An 18,903-nucleotide genomic window follows, 5' to 3' on the forward strand; every position below is an offset into this window, starting at 1 on the left:
TCTTCAGCCCACTGTATGAATATTCGCGTATCATTACAGCTTTTTGCCACCATAGACTTTTCCCGCGTATCGACAAACCTGAAGATCATAAACGTCATTTTCGAAAAATTAAATATATTAGCAGAGGTATTGATTTTATCAACTTATCTAGTATATTTAATGATTCTACCGTTCAAAACTTTATACCTCCCTATTTTGATAACATAAAGCCACCTATAATTTCATACACATACAAACAAACCAGCAGAAGTTTAATTTTTAATTATACGTCGGTTATATCAGACGTGAATATAGATAATAGTACTTCCTTAACTTGCAACTGTGAATCGTCGAAGTTTAGATATGTTCCCTATTGCCATGTTATTACAAGGGACCTCAATATCGTCCAGGACAGAGAGGTTGTCAACTTCTTGAAAAAAGGACCAAAATATCGTCCTCCATCTAAAATAGATTGGAAAGAGTGTCGTCAAGTCACCAAAGATGCTCTTTCCTCGTTTTGTAAAAAGTGGTGTAAACGGGAAAAAGCTCTTGATTCTTATTTAAATAAAAATGTATGAATGTGGTAGATAATAGAATATCACATTTTGAGAATAATTTAAAAGTAAATAATAGAGTACATAATACACCTATTTCCAGAATAAGAAATAAACTTCAAGAACTTTCAAAGCGGTTTGTGTTTATACTGGCCGACAAAGCAGCCAACAATGTGGTGGTGGTATGCCGTAAATACTACACGGACGTTCTTAAGGATGAAATCTTAAATTTATCTACATTCAAGTTTTTCAGCTCCGTAGAGAGTCATAGTGAACAAACATATCACAACCACATCAAAGCTTAAGGCTTCTTCTGAACATTTGAAGGTCCCTACTATGAATTGGCTACCTAAACTACACAAAAAAAATTTAAATATCGTTTCATCACGGCCTCTTGTAAGTCTTCTACAACTAATCTTTCAGTGCTTTTAACAAGTTCATTAACTACTATTAAAGAGCTTATCATAAAATATTGTAATGAAATATATGAACATAGTGGTATAAACTATTTTGGAGTGTAAAAAAATCTTTGGATGTTTTAGATAAACTATGTGCTTTTGATGATCCTTTTGATTCTGTTGACAGTTTTGATTTTTCTACTCTTTACACTACACTTCCGCACTATCTTATTAAATGGTCGTTTGGTAAAGCTGAATACGAATATATTTGCTGCAACTCATTTAAAGCCTTCTTCTCTAATGAGAAAGGTAAATATTCTAGATACACTTATTGGAGGTGTGATAAGATGATTGAAGCTGTTAATTTTCTCCTTGATGATATTTATGTACGTTTCAGCAACAATGTTTATTGACAGGTTGTAGGTATTCTTATGGGCACTAATTGTGCTCCTTTAATAGCAGACTTGTTTTTGTACTGTTACGAATCACAGTTTATGACTAAACTCAGTAAAGACCCGTCGAAATAACATTTAATTGATAAATTCAACAATACTTATCGTTATATTGATGATATTTGTTCGTTAAATAATCAAGAATTTTCTCAATATACTGCTGAAATTTACCCCAAGGAACTTACTTTGAATAAATCAAATTTAAAAGGTAATAACTGTCCTGTCCTGGATTTAGATATTTCGGTTTTGAACGGGAAGCTCCACACTAAAATATACGACAAAAGGGACGATGTTTCGTTCCCTATTGTTAATTTTCCCTTTTTAGATGGTGATGTTCCTTTGGCACCATCTTACGGTCTTTATTTTTCACAGCTCGTTCGCTTTGCCCGTGTCTGTTGTGACGTTTTTGATTTTAACGAACGCAATCTATGTATTACTGGTAAATTATTAAACCAGGGATATCGTTACCATAAATTACTTAAAATCTTTACTAAATTTTTCCATAGATATAAAGATTTGGTTTTGAAGTTTGGTTGTACTTGTAAACTTATTTCAAACGGAATAGCACGTCCTCATTTTTACAGAAATGTTGTTAACCGTGCCCGGAAATTTAGAAATGATCCTTGTAAACTTATCGCTCCTTTAAATACACTTATTCTAAAAGGTAACTAATTTAACACTGTAATAAGATCATTGAATATTGTTTTTATTGGTATAAGAATTGATTTTGTTAACAGTAAATTAAAAGCAAACTAAATATTACTAGTATGTTATATACATATACACATTCATGGATCTACAATGCGTCGATACCTGTAACTTTGCATTGAACAAGGTCATTTATTTCACTGACTGTTTATAACGTCTTTACACTGAATCCATTGGATGATAGATGTGTACGGATTGAAATTAAGTCTTAGATGCATGATTTTTTTATTAGCTGTTATTGGCTTTGAACTAGCTGTTAGGTCTGTTCCTAGTGTCTTTTTGTTGTCGGGATGTACAAGTACCCGGCCACGCCCACTTGTATTTTTGTCCATCTGATGAGTTAAGCCTTTTTCAACTGATTTTTAGCTCACCTGGTCCGAAGGGCCAAGGGAGCTTTTCTCATCACTTGGCGTCCGTCGTCCGTCATCTGTCGCCGTCCTTAACTTTTTACATTTTGAACTTCTTCTAGAGAACCACTGAATGAAATGAAACCAAACATGGCATGAATGTTCCTTATGAGGTGCTGACCAAGTGTTGTTACTTTGTAGACAATCCATCATCCAAGATGGCCGCCAGCGGGGACTTAGTTTAACATAGGACCCTATGGGAAATGCATACATATGACTTCTTTTAGAGAACCACTGAATGGAATGAAACCAAACATGGCATGACTGTTCCGTAGAAGGTGCTGACCAAGTGTTGTTACTTTGTAACCGATCCATCTTCCAAGATGGCCGTCAGCGGGGGACTTAGTTTAACATAGGATCCTACGGGAAATGCATACCAATGACTTCTTTTAGAGAACCATTGAATGGAATGAAACCAAACATGAAATGAATGTTCCTTATGATGTGCTGACCAAGTGTTGTTACTTTGTAGCCGATCCATTATCCACGATGGCCACCAGCAGGGGACTTAGTTTAACATAGAACCATATGGAAAATGTATAAAAATGACTTCTTTTAGAGACCACTGAATGGGATGAAACAAAACATGACATAAATGTTCCTTATGAGGTGCTTACCAAGTGTTGTTACTTTGTAGCCGATCCAACATCCAAGATGGCCGCCAGCAGGCGGACTTAGTTTAACATAGGACCCTACGGGAAATGCATACGAATGACTTCTTTTAGAGAACCACTGAATGGAATGAACAAAGCATAGCATGAATGTTCCTTATGAGGTGCTGACCAAGTGTTGTTACTTTGTAGCCGATCCATCATCCAAGATGGCCGCCAGCGGGGGACTTAGTTTAACATAGGACCCTACGGGAAATACATACAAATGTCTTCTTTTAGTGAACCACTGAATTGAATGAAACCAAACATAGCATGCATGTTCCAAAGGAGATACTGGCCAAGTGTTGTTACTTTGTCGCCATTCCAACATCCAAGATGGCCGCCAGTTTGGGACTTAGTTTTACATAGGACCCTACGGGAAATACATACAAGTTTCTTCTTATAGAGAACCACTGAAAGGAATGAAACCAAATATAGCAGAAATGTTCCTTATGAGATGCTGACCAAGTGTTGTTACTTTGTAGCCGATCCATCATCCAAGATGGCCGCCAGTGGGGGACTTATCGGAAATACATACAAATGTCTTCTTTTAGTGAACCACTGAATGGAATGAAACCAAACATAGCATTAATGTTCCTAATGAGATGCTGGCCAAGTGTTGTTACTTTGTTGTCATTGCAACATCCAAGACGGCCGCAAGTGGGGGGACTTGGTTTAACATAGGACCCTATGGGAAATGCATACAAAAGTCTTCTTCTAAAAAACCACTGAATAGAATGAAATCAAACATAGCATTAATGTTCCTTTCCTTATGAGGTGCTGGCCAAGTGTTGTTACTTTTAGCCAAATGTTTTATTTTTTTATCTGATTTCAAAAACCAAGTAGATTCAGGTGGGCGATACAGGCTCTTGAAAGCCTCTAGTTATAGCTCGTTCTTATGTTGTACTGTTATACCACTGTCCCATGTAAGGGGATGGTTGGGATCCCACTAACATGTTTAACCCCGCCACATTATGTATGTATGTGCCTGTCCTAAGTCAGGAGCCTGTAATTCAGTGGTTGTGGTTTCTTTATGTGTTACATATTTGTTTTTCGTTCATTTTTTTTATATATAAATAAGGCCGTTAGTTTTCTCGTTTGACTTGTTTTACATTGTCATTTCTGGGCGATTTATAGCTGACTATGCGGTATGGGCTTTGCTCATTGTTAAAGGCCGTACGAGACCTATAATTGTTAATTTTTGTGTCATTTTGGTCTCTTGTGGACGGTTGTCTCATTGGCAATCATACCACATCTTCTTTTTTATATGTAATTTATAAGAAGTAACAAAAAACAATATATACAATTGACAATACTTGTTTATAAAGTTTAATCGTAGTACACCACTAACAAACTGATGAATGCATTGGTTTCGTGCCTTAAAAAGTACATACTTGAACTCTTTTTTATTGTTTTTAAACGTAAAATGCATTGACACTTCTGTCGAAAAAACCCGAACACAGGTAAATGAATTTAGTCTCAAAATGTCGTGTTCAATGCAATAACAAGAATTTTTGTAAAGTCTCTGTATATCTAAGGATATAAGGATTCTATGTTTGCATTTTCACCGAAATTTGCATTGGTATGCGTATGATATTGGCTTTCTTCTGGGGTTTTTTGGAATAAAACCATTGTAAGGTTCTAATTCAACTTTTTTAACAAAAAAATATCGAATATATGTTTATCTTGAATATTAGCACACCTTGTATATCCGTGTATGTTAAACTCAAGGGTCTATATACTTTATGTAATATTTATTGTACTTGATACCTATAAGCTGTATTGCTATTGGAATAAGGAATGTATATTCAGAAAAGAAGTATGTTTGTTTACATTTTTTATCATAATCACTCGAAATAAAGTGGTCACACTCGAAAAAGCCCGATCAAATCACTCGAAAAACCACGATCCTAGCCAGACACTATACCTACCGTGATATTTGCCAACACGAAGAAATGAATAGTTTTCTTGAGATATTAGGACTACTTACATTATGCTCTATTTGTCTCAACAGTATATAATATATGTGCCGAGTAACAAAAACCAATATTTTATAAAATATATAACATATGAAATAAACAAAATCTAATGAAAAGGAAATACATTTAAAAGATATTATTATACTTAGATATTTCGTATTCAAATGATGATTTTCAGTTGTGGCCAACGGGAAATAACTCAAATATGTTATTAGGGTATTTAAGCTATAATAATGTTCATTGATCTACATCATTATTTGTAATACATGTTATTATATTGACATTTTTATCATAAGAAATTTATTCAAATTGGTAAGTTAAATAATTCATTGAATAATGACCAGGATTCATATGGCAAAAGAGAAGAGATCACACACGAAGCACATTATCACAAAACTGTCCATTGTTTTTGTTTTCTCATCTGATATGGTCAAACTTGCCTTATAATCATAGTAACATCACTACTGCATGGTGTCATCTACAATTCGCAGCTTAATTTAGTTTACAATATATATTTCCTATAATGATTTTCTTTATAAAGGCTTGCAAGAAAGCTTTTAAACTTAGAGTTCAAAATTGTGAAGTTGAAATTATTTCTTCGTACAATTAACGACGCTATCACGAGTTGTTTTGCAGTTGTTGAATATCAGATTCACAGATTATATAGGATATGTTCCTTGTGTCGTAACTATAATTCTGTTCCTTTTTCACGCTTGTGGCCTACATGTACAGACTAAGACTTATTACCGGTTTTGTACAAACACGAGGAACACAAAGGTTGTGACATGCAGAGTAGGATCTGTTTCCCAAACCGAAACACCAGCAATTCCCCCATTTTTTGGTGGGGTTCATGTTGCGTAGTCTTTATTTTGGTATGTTGTATTTTGTGTGCTATTGGTTTTTTTATGTTTCTGTATTTCTTGTTTAGTCATTGTCAGTTTATTAAAGGAGTTGAATTAAAATTTAAGAAATAAAATTAGAGAGTCATTATTTAGCATACCCGATCTTAAGCACAACAAACCAGTGAAAGTTCTTAACAATACTCGACCAGTCCTAACCATACTTGACCAAATAACATGCACCTTTTTTAAAACTGGTTTAATATCTTTCTTTTTAACTGACATGGCAACAGCCAGAATAATATAAGAAATAAATATATAAACATATTTTTTTCTGGGGTTTTTATCATCCGTTCATCATATTTCAATTCTTTAAAACTCAAGAGCCTAAATTGAGGTAAATTATATGAACTTCCAAATACCGTTTTGATCCCTAACATCACTGTGTGACATTAATTGTCGATATCCGGATATGGTGTACAAAATTATTCACCTCATGTTTGTGGTATACCAATTTTCCCGCAAGTTTACTGTTTTCTGTTTGATATCAAATTAAAATAAAGATTCATTTTGTTACATCTTGTGATTTATTTATTTGGCAGTCAGCAGGGTTTAATCACATACGTGTTAGTCAAATGCGTTTTGTGATTATACTTTTTCACTTTATTTGTCATTTTAAAAATGTTGTGAGTGCTGTATTAAGACCCTTCTACCACATAATTCGTTTTACAAGCACACGTATATATTATCCAACGCAATCATAGGTTTGAACATTGTCTTCAATTCATACTTGTTTATAATTTTTCGTTTGGGTTTGTATTATATTTCTCGGGTTTATATGATCCGTTCATCCTATTTCAACTCTTTAAAATTCAAGTGTCTAACCTTAATTGAGGTGAATTATATGGCTTTCCAAATACTGTTTCGATCCCTAACATCACTAAAGAGACATTGATTGTTGAAATCCAGAATTGGTGTACAAATTGTTGCACCTCATAATTGTGGAAAATAATCTTTCCCGCAAGTTTATTGATTTTCTGTTTGGTATCAAATAATTATAAAGATTCATTTTGTTACATCTTGTGATCGATTCATTTGGCAATCGTCAATGACCGTTAGCAGGGTTCCAGAACATCACTTGTTCGACTAACAGCCTTTGTTAAGATATGCGTTGTCACTACTTTTGGTCTCTCTTTGAAAATGTTTTTTATTGTTATTTAGTTAGATCCCTGTACCAAGAAATTTGGTTTACATGCACATGTACATGATTATCAGATTTATCAAATTATCTAGTCTGAGTCTTGTTAAAAAACAAAGATTTTGGTTTATCACAATCATCAACACCAGTAGTGGGTGTAACAAACATTATTATGAACAAGGTGCTTCAGTTTAGCATATGTTTTTTTTTCTAAACAAAACTTCCTAAAAGAAACTTTAAAGGTTTCATGGTTACAGGCCAAACATGTAGTTATGTATGTATTAAATAAGGACAAAAGATACCAAAGGGAAAGTCAAACTCATAAATTGAAAATAAACTGACAGCGTTATGGCTACAAAAAAAAAGACAAACAGACAAACAAAAGTACACATGACACAACATAGAAAACTAAAGAATAAGCAACATGAACCCCACCAAAAACTAGGGGTGATCTCAGGTGCTCCCGAAGGGTAAGCAGATCCTGCTCCACATGTGGCACCCGTCGTGTTGCTTGTGTGATAACAAATCCGGTAAATAGCCTAATTCGGTAGGTCACATTCATGAAAGGGAAGGGGATTGTAGTTACGATGTAATGAACATATCTGACATCATTTGTGAAACGGTTATTCCATAACGGTCAACCAACTCGTGATGGTGTCTGTAAGATTTACGGAGGGATGATTTCAACTTCACCATTTGGAACTCTTTGTTTAAAAATAGCTTCCATGTGAGCAGCCAACAACCAACAAAATCGCTGAATTGTTTAACCTTATATCAGAAATATATATATATTCTTATTAAAATTTGGGATAAATAAATATGATAAAGAGTTAAAGAAATGATTTAAATTGTTCTTATTGTTAGGGCTAAACTTTAAAGATGTTTGGGGCACAATAATTATGAAAATTACACCTGGATAGAGGATAATAGAATTTGAATAATATCCATTGAAAATAAAACAGCATCCTGTAAAACTTTGATTACAAGGCCTTATAAATTCACTAGATAAGTAATACACGAGTTTAAGAAACATAGGGTTTTCATCTGACTTTTAAAAAACACCTATACTGAGGTAACTAAACCTTATTAAATGGATTGTTAATTGCATTTTTTTTAGTTATGATAAAACTTAATTAATTAAATAAATTATCTTTTTACTGCAACTTAGGAACAAAATTCCCTTTTTAATAGGTTACCAAGAATTGCAATGAAAGTTCTATTATATTATATTCAAAGCTTTACAAAAAACAAAAGTAAATTTTTGCACACACTTTATTATAAAAATGACCATATAATTGATAATTGTGTCAATACCGAAGTGCTGACTACTGGGTGGCGATACCCTCGGAGACGAAACGTCTACCAGCAGTGCCATTGACGCAATTTAGTTATCAAAAGTACCAGGCCTATGATTTGATACGCCAAACGCGTTTCGTCTTCATAAGGCTCACCAGTGACGCTCAGATCACAATAGGTAGAAAACCAAACAACTATAAAGTTGAAGAACATGCATAGAGGACCCGAAATTCCAAAAAGATTGGGCCAAATACGAATTTGATGATCTTCATCTCGGTTAAGAAAATCCTTTGTATTTGAATATTTCATACTTTTGCAAAGAGTAAATTGATAAAAATTACTATATAATTGATATTCATGTCAACATTAAAGTGCTGACTACTGGGATGGTAAAAACGATGATTAACGTATATTGTTATCTATAATGTGAAATTAAACAGACCTACAAAAATCCAATTGCACGTGTTCGATTTTAATTTATATCTTTATCTATATTCTTATCGCTTATATGACCATAGATGGTCTTCGAAGATTAACTCGATAGTTATGTTCATGGCGTCAGGACTAAAATGCAATCGAAACGAAGCTACATATTATCGAGCCCATGCCTGTAGCTGTGTATCCCTGTAAATTGTTTATTTTAGAACTTATTTAATTTGGATAAATGTTTTACATGGTTATAAATCAAATACGAGATTTTGAGTGGAATCGGTGAACATGAATTTGATAGCTAGTGCCCATTCCAGATAATTGAACTGACATAATTTCTAGCATTTGTGATGAACATAATAAAATGTGAACATAATGGTTGATAATGGTTCAGTTTAGGTCAAGTTCAGGTCAGACTAGATAGAATATGGTTCAGACTGAATCGAAAATGGTTAGGACTAGGTCTTGTATGATTCAGACGCGTTTAAAAATGTTAAATTCTAGTCTAGTGAAGGTTAAGTATGAGTTCAGGCTGTTAAGTGTGGCTCAGGCTTCGATCGAGTGAACAAGTAAATTTCAGACTGATTGATACTTGAAGGGTAAATCAGTTCAGTCGAAAACAGATATTTCAGAATTTTACTGGTTTGTAATGATGGTATAATTGAATTTATTGCATCAGAACAAAATAATGCAAAGTATTTTTTTTTATTAACGATGCAAGTCTGAAAAGAAATATTAATTCAACTCATGTACCGATTATTTATGTTAATGTTGATATTTAGTAGACAACAGTGTCTTACAAATGTCACCTTAACACACATACTACATTTTAGAAAGCAGGTAACATGTATAAACGCATATAACGATTGATTTCAATATAATTGTACATAACATTCACATTGTGTTTTCAAAATTTCCATAGATTACAGATGTTATGGTTGGAAATTCAGATGAGATAACAAAAATAGACATCAAAATTAAAAACGTCCCTGCCTATGATAAAGAACGGGAATTTACGGTAGGCGTTGGTGGGAGAGTTTCATTTGAAATCTTTAAGGCCTTTCCAACTTTGAAAGCAGACGCAAGTGCATCTAGTGGAATATCAATCAAGTTCAAAACTGGTGGACTTACTATAAGAAGTGTTGACGAAAATGCTTTCGAAAAAGAAATGAGACAGCGGTATGTTTAATTGTTTTGTGCAGGGATGTAAAAAAACATGATACAATCAATTGTACGAACAAATTTATAAAAAAATATTTTCATTTTGAATATCTTATTTAAAAAAATCTGTTTTGTTTTTTGCTCTTGCTGTGCATTTGAGAAATCGTTACCATGATAGTTTAGGAGAGTGATTGCTATTTCTAATCGTAGGAACATACTTTTGCCTTCAGGAAAAATAACATCCTGTGCTTCATAATCAACGCTTAAATGTTGTGTAAACGAGTATATTCCTTTTTCGTAATATTTGTCAATCAGGTGCCTTATTGTAGCATGGTCGCCTCGGTTCCGTGGCTCGTTTGCTCGAATCTCTTCAAAGTCAAATTTCAGACTTCAAAAGTAAACGTTGTTGCATCATCACTAAGGAGGTTACATTTAGGAGTTAGGATAAATAGTGGTCGACTCGGATTAAAAATAAAGGTCTATCGTAGGTTTACATGTCTCTTATTGACTATTTCCTTGTAAAAGTGTTTGTTATGTGAATTGCAGATTCATACATGTATTATTATATCAGTGACACAATTTCTGTTTCGAATATTCATTTTGTTTGCATGAGCCGTTACTAGACAGCAAGTCACATTTGGTCCCTTTGGATAATTGAGAATTTTCATGCATTAACCGAATGATAACACAGATAGTATAGATCATGCCATATTATTAGTTTTTCATACAAATGTTTAAGATCAATCACTTTCGGCATGAAACTGATAACTGCGAAGTTATTGACTTATTTCGTGCCATTGCTATTACCGAATCTTCTACCTTTACCATGTGTGTCACTGCCAGTCGATAACAGTTCAAAATAATTTTACAGAATTGAAATATGTCAGGGGCGTCTCGATCGTATTCATATATTTCAATCTATGCAATGCGAAGTTAAAGCAAACAATAAATTCTAATTTTAAGGCAACTTATTTCGAAAAGATTGTTTAAGCAACATATAAAAACTTAATATACAAATTATGATCTGACTATATATGCATATATATTTAGGAAGCATTTTTAATTTAAGTTATTAAAAAATTATGTAGGAAAACAAAAAATGAAGCTATCCTTATGAAAATAATTAACAACCTTTTATGCGTCTCACAGTTACTGCGGAATGACAAATCAAATATGTTCACAATAAAACGATATCTATGGAATAAAGTAACTAACCAATCAGAAAAATCTTCCCTCCATCAATCCTGATGTTCCATGAATATTGTGTGGAGATTGGTTAAAACCAATTTGATCTTTTATAAGAAAAGTTTATTGACAAACTACATAACAGTCCTTGGATGGTGTAAACTTCCAACTAGCATAATCTAAGGACTTTTATGTACCATGACATAATTCACCCTACACCATTTCACCATACACTCTGTGTCATTACACGATACGCGTTACATCTTTGCACCATTCACCTCACACATTATATCTACACCATCTGAAATTACCCATAATGCAATTAAGTTTCAGACAAAGCATACGTGCAATTACAAAATCATTATTTTGTTGTTTAAACAATTTTGATCACAAGATTAAAGTCTAAAATTAAAAATCAGTTATAAGCAATATGTAACATAGTTTTACACTCTGATAACCACACTTTATAAACACATTACATGTTGCAATTCTGTAAATATAGATAATGCAATTTCCCATAGGAACTTACTTTGCGGCTAAATCTGTGCCACTTTTACTATGAAGTTTTGTGAAAAATTATATCCAAGAACGAAAAGTTGAAATACACTACTATTTTATTCAAGGGTCAAAATATAGGACCATGCAGCATATTTTCCACATTTATATGCCCTGAACTTCTAAGAGTTTAAATTACTACTTAAGTACTATACTACCCCTACCTCCACTATTGGACTTCCTCAGAATCAAATTGTAGTCGGTACACTGTTTTTATCTATACTGGTAACATTCTCAACTGTTCTATGTGATGAAATAACAAGAATGTGTCCAGAAGTACACGGATGTCCGACTTGCATTATCATTTTCGATGTTCAATGGACCGTGAAATTGGGTAAAAATTCTAATTTGGCATTAAAATGAGAAAGTTCATACCATAGGAAACATGTGTACTAAGTTTCAAGTTGCTTGGACTTCAACTTCATCAAAAACTACCTTGACCAAAAACTTTAGCCTGAAACTCCCACTTTCATTTTCTATGTTCAGTGGGCCATGAAGTAGGAGTCAAAAGTCTAATTTGGCACTAAATTAGAAAGATTATATCATAAGCAACCAGTGTACTAAGTTTTAAGTTGATTGGACTTCAGCTTCATCAAAAACCACCTTGACCAAAAACTTTACCCTGAAGCGGGACGAACGGACGAACGAACAGACGAACGAACAGACAGACGAACAGACGGACGCACAGACCAGAAAACGTAAAGCTTCTCTACTATCGTAATTGGGGCATAAAAAGAACATATCTTGAACCACTACGTTAATAAATTAACACATCTATGAATATTATATATTTCCCCAAAAGACACGTGACTTTTGAAACCACTTTATTTACAAAGGGCAATTGCAACCTATACACACATTAATTCAAATAGAAAACTCTTGAAAAAAACTTTTTTCTCAGAACAATACTTATTTATCAGAATAATAGCCTTTGAAAAATCACTGCATTTACTCTAACTTTACTTTTAAAGAACCTTTTATACCCCCACCCGTGTTTTATTTTATCAGAGAATTGGAACAAAAGTTCAGACTATTGTCAGCTAACCCTATGTGCATGTTTCTGACATGAAATGTCAAGAACCCGTATGAAAATATTCTTATAACAAATAAAATCCATATTAGAAAACTGTAAATGTTAAGTAAAGTAGTAAATCATTCCAACATTCAAGATTATATAAAGTATCCAATCCTGCCTTTGTCTCCAGTCCACATCTTACTGTATGCCTATTTGTCAATTAAAGTTAACCTCAATTTCTACCTCAAATGGTCAGTGTAGAAATGTTGTCACAACAATATTATCTCTAACCATATATCTACCATAATTTAGCCAATATATGAACTAGAAGTGTTTAAACAAAGCCATATGTTCAAAAGTTGTATGTATGAAGTTACCAGTCTAATATATGACTTCACTATAAGTTTTATATACATGTAACATCTGTTGTTTGCATAAATTCAAAGTACAGACTAATTGATTGTTGTTTGCTTTACGCCGCAAACGCACAAACAGGCCTAATCGCAGCGATCAAGTTATTTATTTTATATAAAAGACCAACACAATAATAAAATCATAGCATTTACCGGTTAAATTATCTGTTTTGTGACCCACGTGGAGGTATTTTTTAAATTTTTTTTACTACTCCCATTTGCTAATTATTCTGCCTTTTCTGTGAACATGGAATATTCAGTACATTTTAAGGATAGAAACACACTGTTGTTAGTTTTATTGAGGTATTTTTGTATTCCTAAATTGTATTTTTTAATGCCGCTATCACAAAAAAGCACATTCAGGTGTTACGGCTTACTTTTGGGTTATCGACAGAACATAAACATTCCAAAAACAATATTCAGGAAGAATATATGATTTTCAATGAATGCAAAATTCAAATTACAAATATGCATATATTAAGATTTTATTTTTACTTCGGGCCTTTTAATAAGTAAACTATGCATACTGTAAACTGTCAATTCATGCTGAGTCCTAATAGTTAAAGGCCATATTTTTCTCAATCTTCATGAAATATTCATCAAACTTTGTATATGTGTTAATTGTATTTAAATCTCTGATATAAACCAGATTTGGGGAAATTCTGTATGTTTTCTCGTTTCACCCTATATAGGTTGCAATTCTGTAAACATAACAATGCAATTTCCCAATGCTAAATCTGTGCCACTTTTATTATGAAGTTTTGTGAAAATAAAATCCCGAGAACGGAAAGATGATATGCACTTCTATTACATTCAAAGGTCAAAATATAGGGCTGTGCGTCATATTTTCAATATTTATAGAACTAAGGGACTATTGTATAGTAAAAAAATTCTTTGAAATTGATTATTATTATTTGAGGAAGTATTTACACGATACTGTATGCTATATGCATATTCGAGAGTTTTCTAGTACGTAATCAAAATCCTTTGGAATAGCCTGGTTTAAAAGTAGATATATTGTAGCCTTATTCATTTTTCTAACACTTTGAAGACCTGAGTATGCAAACTTGTTTTAATATGTTTTTTGAATGAGTAAATACACCAGCCCAGTAGTCAGCAATTCGGTGTTCACATGAATATCAGTTAATATATGGTCATTTTTATCCTGTTTACAAAAGTACATTTTTTTTTAAATACTACGGATTTTCTTATCCAAGGCATATATTATCATAGCCGTAACTCTTTGGAATTTTGGGTCCTCAATGCTCTTTAACTTTGTACTTGTTTGGCTTATAACTATTTTGATCTGAGCGTCACTGATGAGTCTCATGAACACGAATCCCGCATCTGGCGTATTAAATTAATTATCAATGGATGGTTCATAGTGTTTCTTTCCATGTTGTGATGGTAAAGTATTATTTCAGATAAGGGTGAAGGTTTTGTACCGCTAAAACGTATAACCTCGCTACAATTGTTAACATCTTTCGGAAGTCAGTTGTACTTCAGCGTTATGAACAATTTTTTAAGTGAAAGACGTAGTTAAGATATTAAAGAATATTGTGTTTTCCAGGAAAAAAAACGCATTTGCGAGTGCATTTTAGTGACATTTGTGAGTTTAAGTTCAAGTAAAGTCTGTTTAAGTGGGGTGGTTTTGTTTGGTTTTTTTTTTTTGGGGGGGGGGGGGGGGGGGGGGTTGTCGTTTGGTTGTGTTCTCGGACAAAAAACTCTGTATTCATTTATCAGCGGTTATGATTCGAATATTTCACAAAGAAAAGCGAAGGACCCAAACAATTATTTGTAAACCAAAGCTGATATTAATATCATGTTTATAAATTGCAATCATTGTTGAATGATCTAGGTGAAAATAGAACGTGTTTCAGCAGAATTTATTTTGTGTGAATAGAAAAAAATACATACAGTTAGTATGTAACTTCCTATTGAGAGCCATTGTTATTTACAGCCAGCAACACACATATTAAGTCTTAAGGTTCGATCAAAGATGATAAAATCAAAGCATTTATGACACTCATCCTAAGGTTTATGAATGTTTATGTATTTCACAGAACAATGGAGAAAAATCATGCATTGACCGAACGATTAAAATCAAGACACCGTTTCTGTGTGATAACAAAAGTTTTGGAAACTAGTCAAGAAACAGTTATTGAATGCACGAGTCAACGTGACAGTCACGCAGGTTTTGCGGCAGAGGTAAATGTTTATGCAATTAAAAAAAACATGAAAATAATTATAATTTAAAAGAAAAAATCGGTGTGGTTTTGTTTTGTTTTAATTTTGTGTATTTATTATTTTTGTTTAGACCAACTACAAACTGCACAGATTTTACTCGACTAGTATCGACAGCACTTAACAGTACTTAACTGTACTCGACTTTGGTCTCGACTTTACTTATTAATTTTGATTCAGTACTTGATGATCTTGGTGTAGTCTGAAATGGTCTCGATCAAGGCTCGATCAGTCTCGACCTGTCTCGACCTTCAAATTTAGTCTTATCTAGTATGAATCAGCCCATCTAACTAAATTAAATATAGATTACAGTTTACTTGGTAGTTTGGATCATTGTGATGAAGTTAAAGAATTCAATTAATAGGTAAAAACAATTTTTATTAAATTCAGATAGTCAGCTTTATTTTTAGCTCACCTGGCCCGAAGGGCCAAGTGAGCTTTTCTCATCACTTGGCGTCCGGCGTCCGTCGTCGTCTTCGTCCGTCGTCCGTCGTCGTCCGTCGTCCGTCGTCCGTCGTCGTCCGTCGTCGTTAACTTTTACAAAAATCTTCTCCTCTGAAACTACTGGGCCAAATCAAACCAAACTTGGCCACAATCATCATTGGGGTATCTAGTTTAAAAAATGTGTGGCGTGACCCGGTCAACCAACCAAGATGGCCGCCACGGCTAAAAATAGAACATAGGGGTAAAATGCAGTTTTTGGCTTATAACTCAAAAACCAAAGCATTTCGAGCAAATCTGACCGAGGTAAAAATGTTTATCAGGTCAAGATCTATCTGCCCTGAAATTTTCAGATGAATCGGTCAATCGGTTGTTGGGTTGCTGCCCCTGAATTGGTAATTTTGAGGAAATTTTGCTGTTTTTGGTTATTATCTTGAATATTATTATAGATAGAGATAAATTGTAAACAGCAATAATGTTCAGCAAAGTAAGATCTACAAATAAGTCAATAAAATCAACGGTACTAATTTTGTTGCACCAGATGCGCATTTCGACAAAATATGTCTCTTCAGTGATGCTTGTGGCCAAAATATCCAAAGCTTATATAAAAGATGAAGAGCTATAATCCAAAAGGTCCAAAAAGTATAGTCAAAGTCGTGAAAGGAATCAGAGCTTTGCATGAGGGAGATACATTCCTTAATTTATAATAATTTCTAATATTTTGGAACAGCAAATTTAAATAACACAAAAAATCCGTATTTTCATGCCAGTACCGAAGTACTGGCTACTGGGCTGGTGATACCCTCGGGGACTAATAGTCCACCAGCAGAGGCATCGACCCAGTGGTAGTAATAAAATCAACGGTACTAATTTTGTTGCACAACATGACCAAAATGGTCAGTTGACCCGTTTAGGAGTTATTGCCCTTTATAGTCCATTTTTAACCATTTTTCGTAAATTAAAGTAATCCTTTACAAAAATCTTCTCCTCTGCAACTACTGGGCCAAATTAATCCAAACTTGGCCACAATCATCTTTGGGGTATCTAGTTTAAAAAATGTGTGGCGTGACCTGGTCAACCAACCAAGATGGCCGCCACGGCTAAAAATAGAACAAAGGGGTAAAATGCAGTTTTTTGGCTTATAACTCAAAAACCAAAGCATTTTGAGGAAATCTGACATGGGATAAAAATGTTTATCAGGTCAAGATCTATCTGCCCTGAAATTTTCAGATGAATCGGTCAATCGGTTGTTGGGTTGCTGCCCCTGAATTGGTAATTTTGAGGAAATTTTGCTGTTTTTGGTTATTATCTTGAATATTATTATAGATAGAGATAAACTGTTAACAGCAATAATGTTCAACAAAGTAAGATCTACAAATAAGTCAACATGACCAAAATGGTCAGTTGACCCGTTTAGGAGTTATTGCCCTTTATAGTCAATTTTTAACCATTTTTCGTAAATTAAAGTAATCTTTTACAAAAATCTTCTCCTCTGAAACTACTGGGCCAAATTAATCCAAACTTGGCCACAATCATCTTTGGGGTTTCTAGTTTAAAAAATGTGTGGCGTGACCTGGTCAACCAACAAAGATGGCCGCCACCGCTAAAAATAGAACATAGGGGTAAAATGCAGTTTTTGGCTTATAACTCAAAAACCAAAGCATTTTGAGGAAATCTGACAGGGATAAAAATGTTTATCAGGTCATGATCTATCTGCTCTGAAATTTTCAGATGAATCGGTCAATCGGTTGTTAAGTTGCTGCCCCTGAATTGGTAATTTTGAGGAAATTTTGCTGTTTTTGGTTATTATCTTGAAGAACATTATAGATAGAGATAAATTGTAAACAGCAATAATGTTCAACAAAGTAAGATCTACAAATAAGTCAACATGACCAAAATGGTCAGTTGACCCGTTTAGGAGTTATTGCCCTTTATAGTCAATTTTTAACCATTTTTCGTAAATTAAAGTAATCCTTTACAAAAATCTTCTCCTCTGCAACTACTGGGCCAAATTAATCCAAACTTGGCCACAATCATCTTTGGGGTATCTAGTTTAAAAAATGTGTGGCGTGACCTGGTCAACCAACCAAGATGGCCGCCACCGCTAAAAATAGAACATAGGGGTAAAATGCAGTTTTTGGCTTATAACTCAAAAACCAAAGCATTTTGAGGAAATCTGACGGGATAAAAATGTTTATCAGGTCAAGATCTATCTGCCCTGAAATTTTCAGCTGAATCGGTCAATCGGTTGTTGGGTTGCTGCCCCTGAATTGGTAATTTTGAGGAAATTTTGCTGTTTTTGGTTATTATCTTGAATATTATTATAGATAGAGATAAACTGTAAACAGCAATAATGTTCAACAAAGTAAGATCTACAAATAAGTCAACATGACCAAAATGGTCAGTTGACCCGTTTAGGAGTTATTGCCCTTTATAGTCAATTTTTAACCATTTTTAGTAAATTAAAGTAATCTTTTACAAAAATCTTCTCCTCTGAAACTACTGGGCCAAATTAATCCAAACTTGGCCACAATCATCTTTGGGGTATCTAGTTTAAAAAATGTGTGGCGTGACCTGGTCAACCAACCAAGATGGCCGCCACCGCTAAAAATATAACATAGGGGTAAAATGCAGTTTTTGGCTTATAACTCAAAAACCAAAGCATTTTGAGGAAATCTGACATGGGGATAAAAATGTTTATCAGGTCAAGATCTATCTGCCCTGAAATTTTCAGATGAATCGGTCAATCGGTTGTTGGGTTGCTGCCCCTGAATTGGTAATTTTGAGGAAATTTTGCTGTTTTTGGTTATTATCTTGAATATTATTATAGATAGAGATAAATTGTAAACAGCAATAATGTTCAGCAAAGTAAGATCTACAAATAAGTCAACATGACCAAAATGGTCAGTTGACCCGTTTAGGAGTTATTGCCCTTTATAGTCAATTTTTAACCATTTTTCGTAAATTAAAGTAATCCTTTACAAAAATCTTCTCCTCTGC

At 33.7% G+C, this 18,903-nt stretch overlaps 1 protein-coding gene across 1 annotated transcript in view; it reads left to right on the plus strand.

Annotated features, from left to right (window-relative positions):
- The window catches only part of LOC139527593 (uncharacterized), a gene marked incomplete at its 3' end in the record, with an annotated part of 49,210 nt that overhangs the window by 17,688 nt on the left and 12,619 nt on the right, over nt 1-18,903 (plus strand). The window contains 2 exon segments of the mRNA XM_071323123.1: nt 9,812-10,068; nt 15,282-15,426. Coding sequence (XP_071179224.1) covers nt 9,812-10,068; nt 15,282-15,426 — 402 coding nt within the window.

The sequence above is a fragment of the Mytilus edulis genome, chromosome 6 (genome assembly GCF_963676685.1).
Source record: "Mytilus edulis chromosome 6, xbMytEdul2.2, whole genome shotgun sequence".
Taxonomy (NCBI): Eukaryota; Metazoa; Mollusca; class Bivalvia; order Mytilida; family Mytilidae; genus Mytilus; species Mytilus edulis.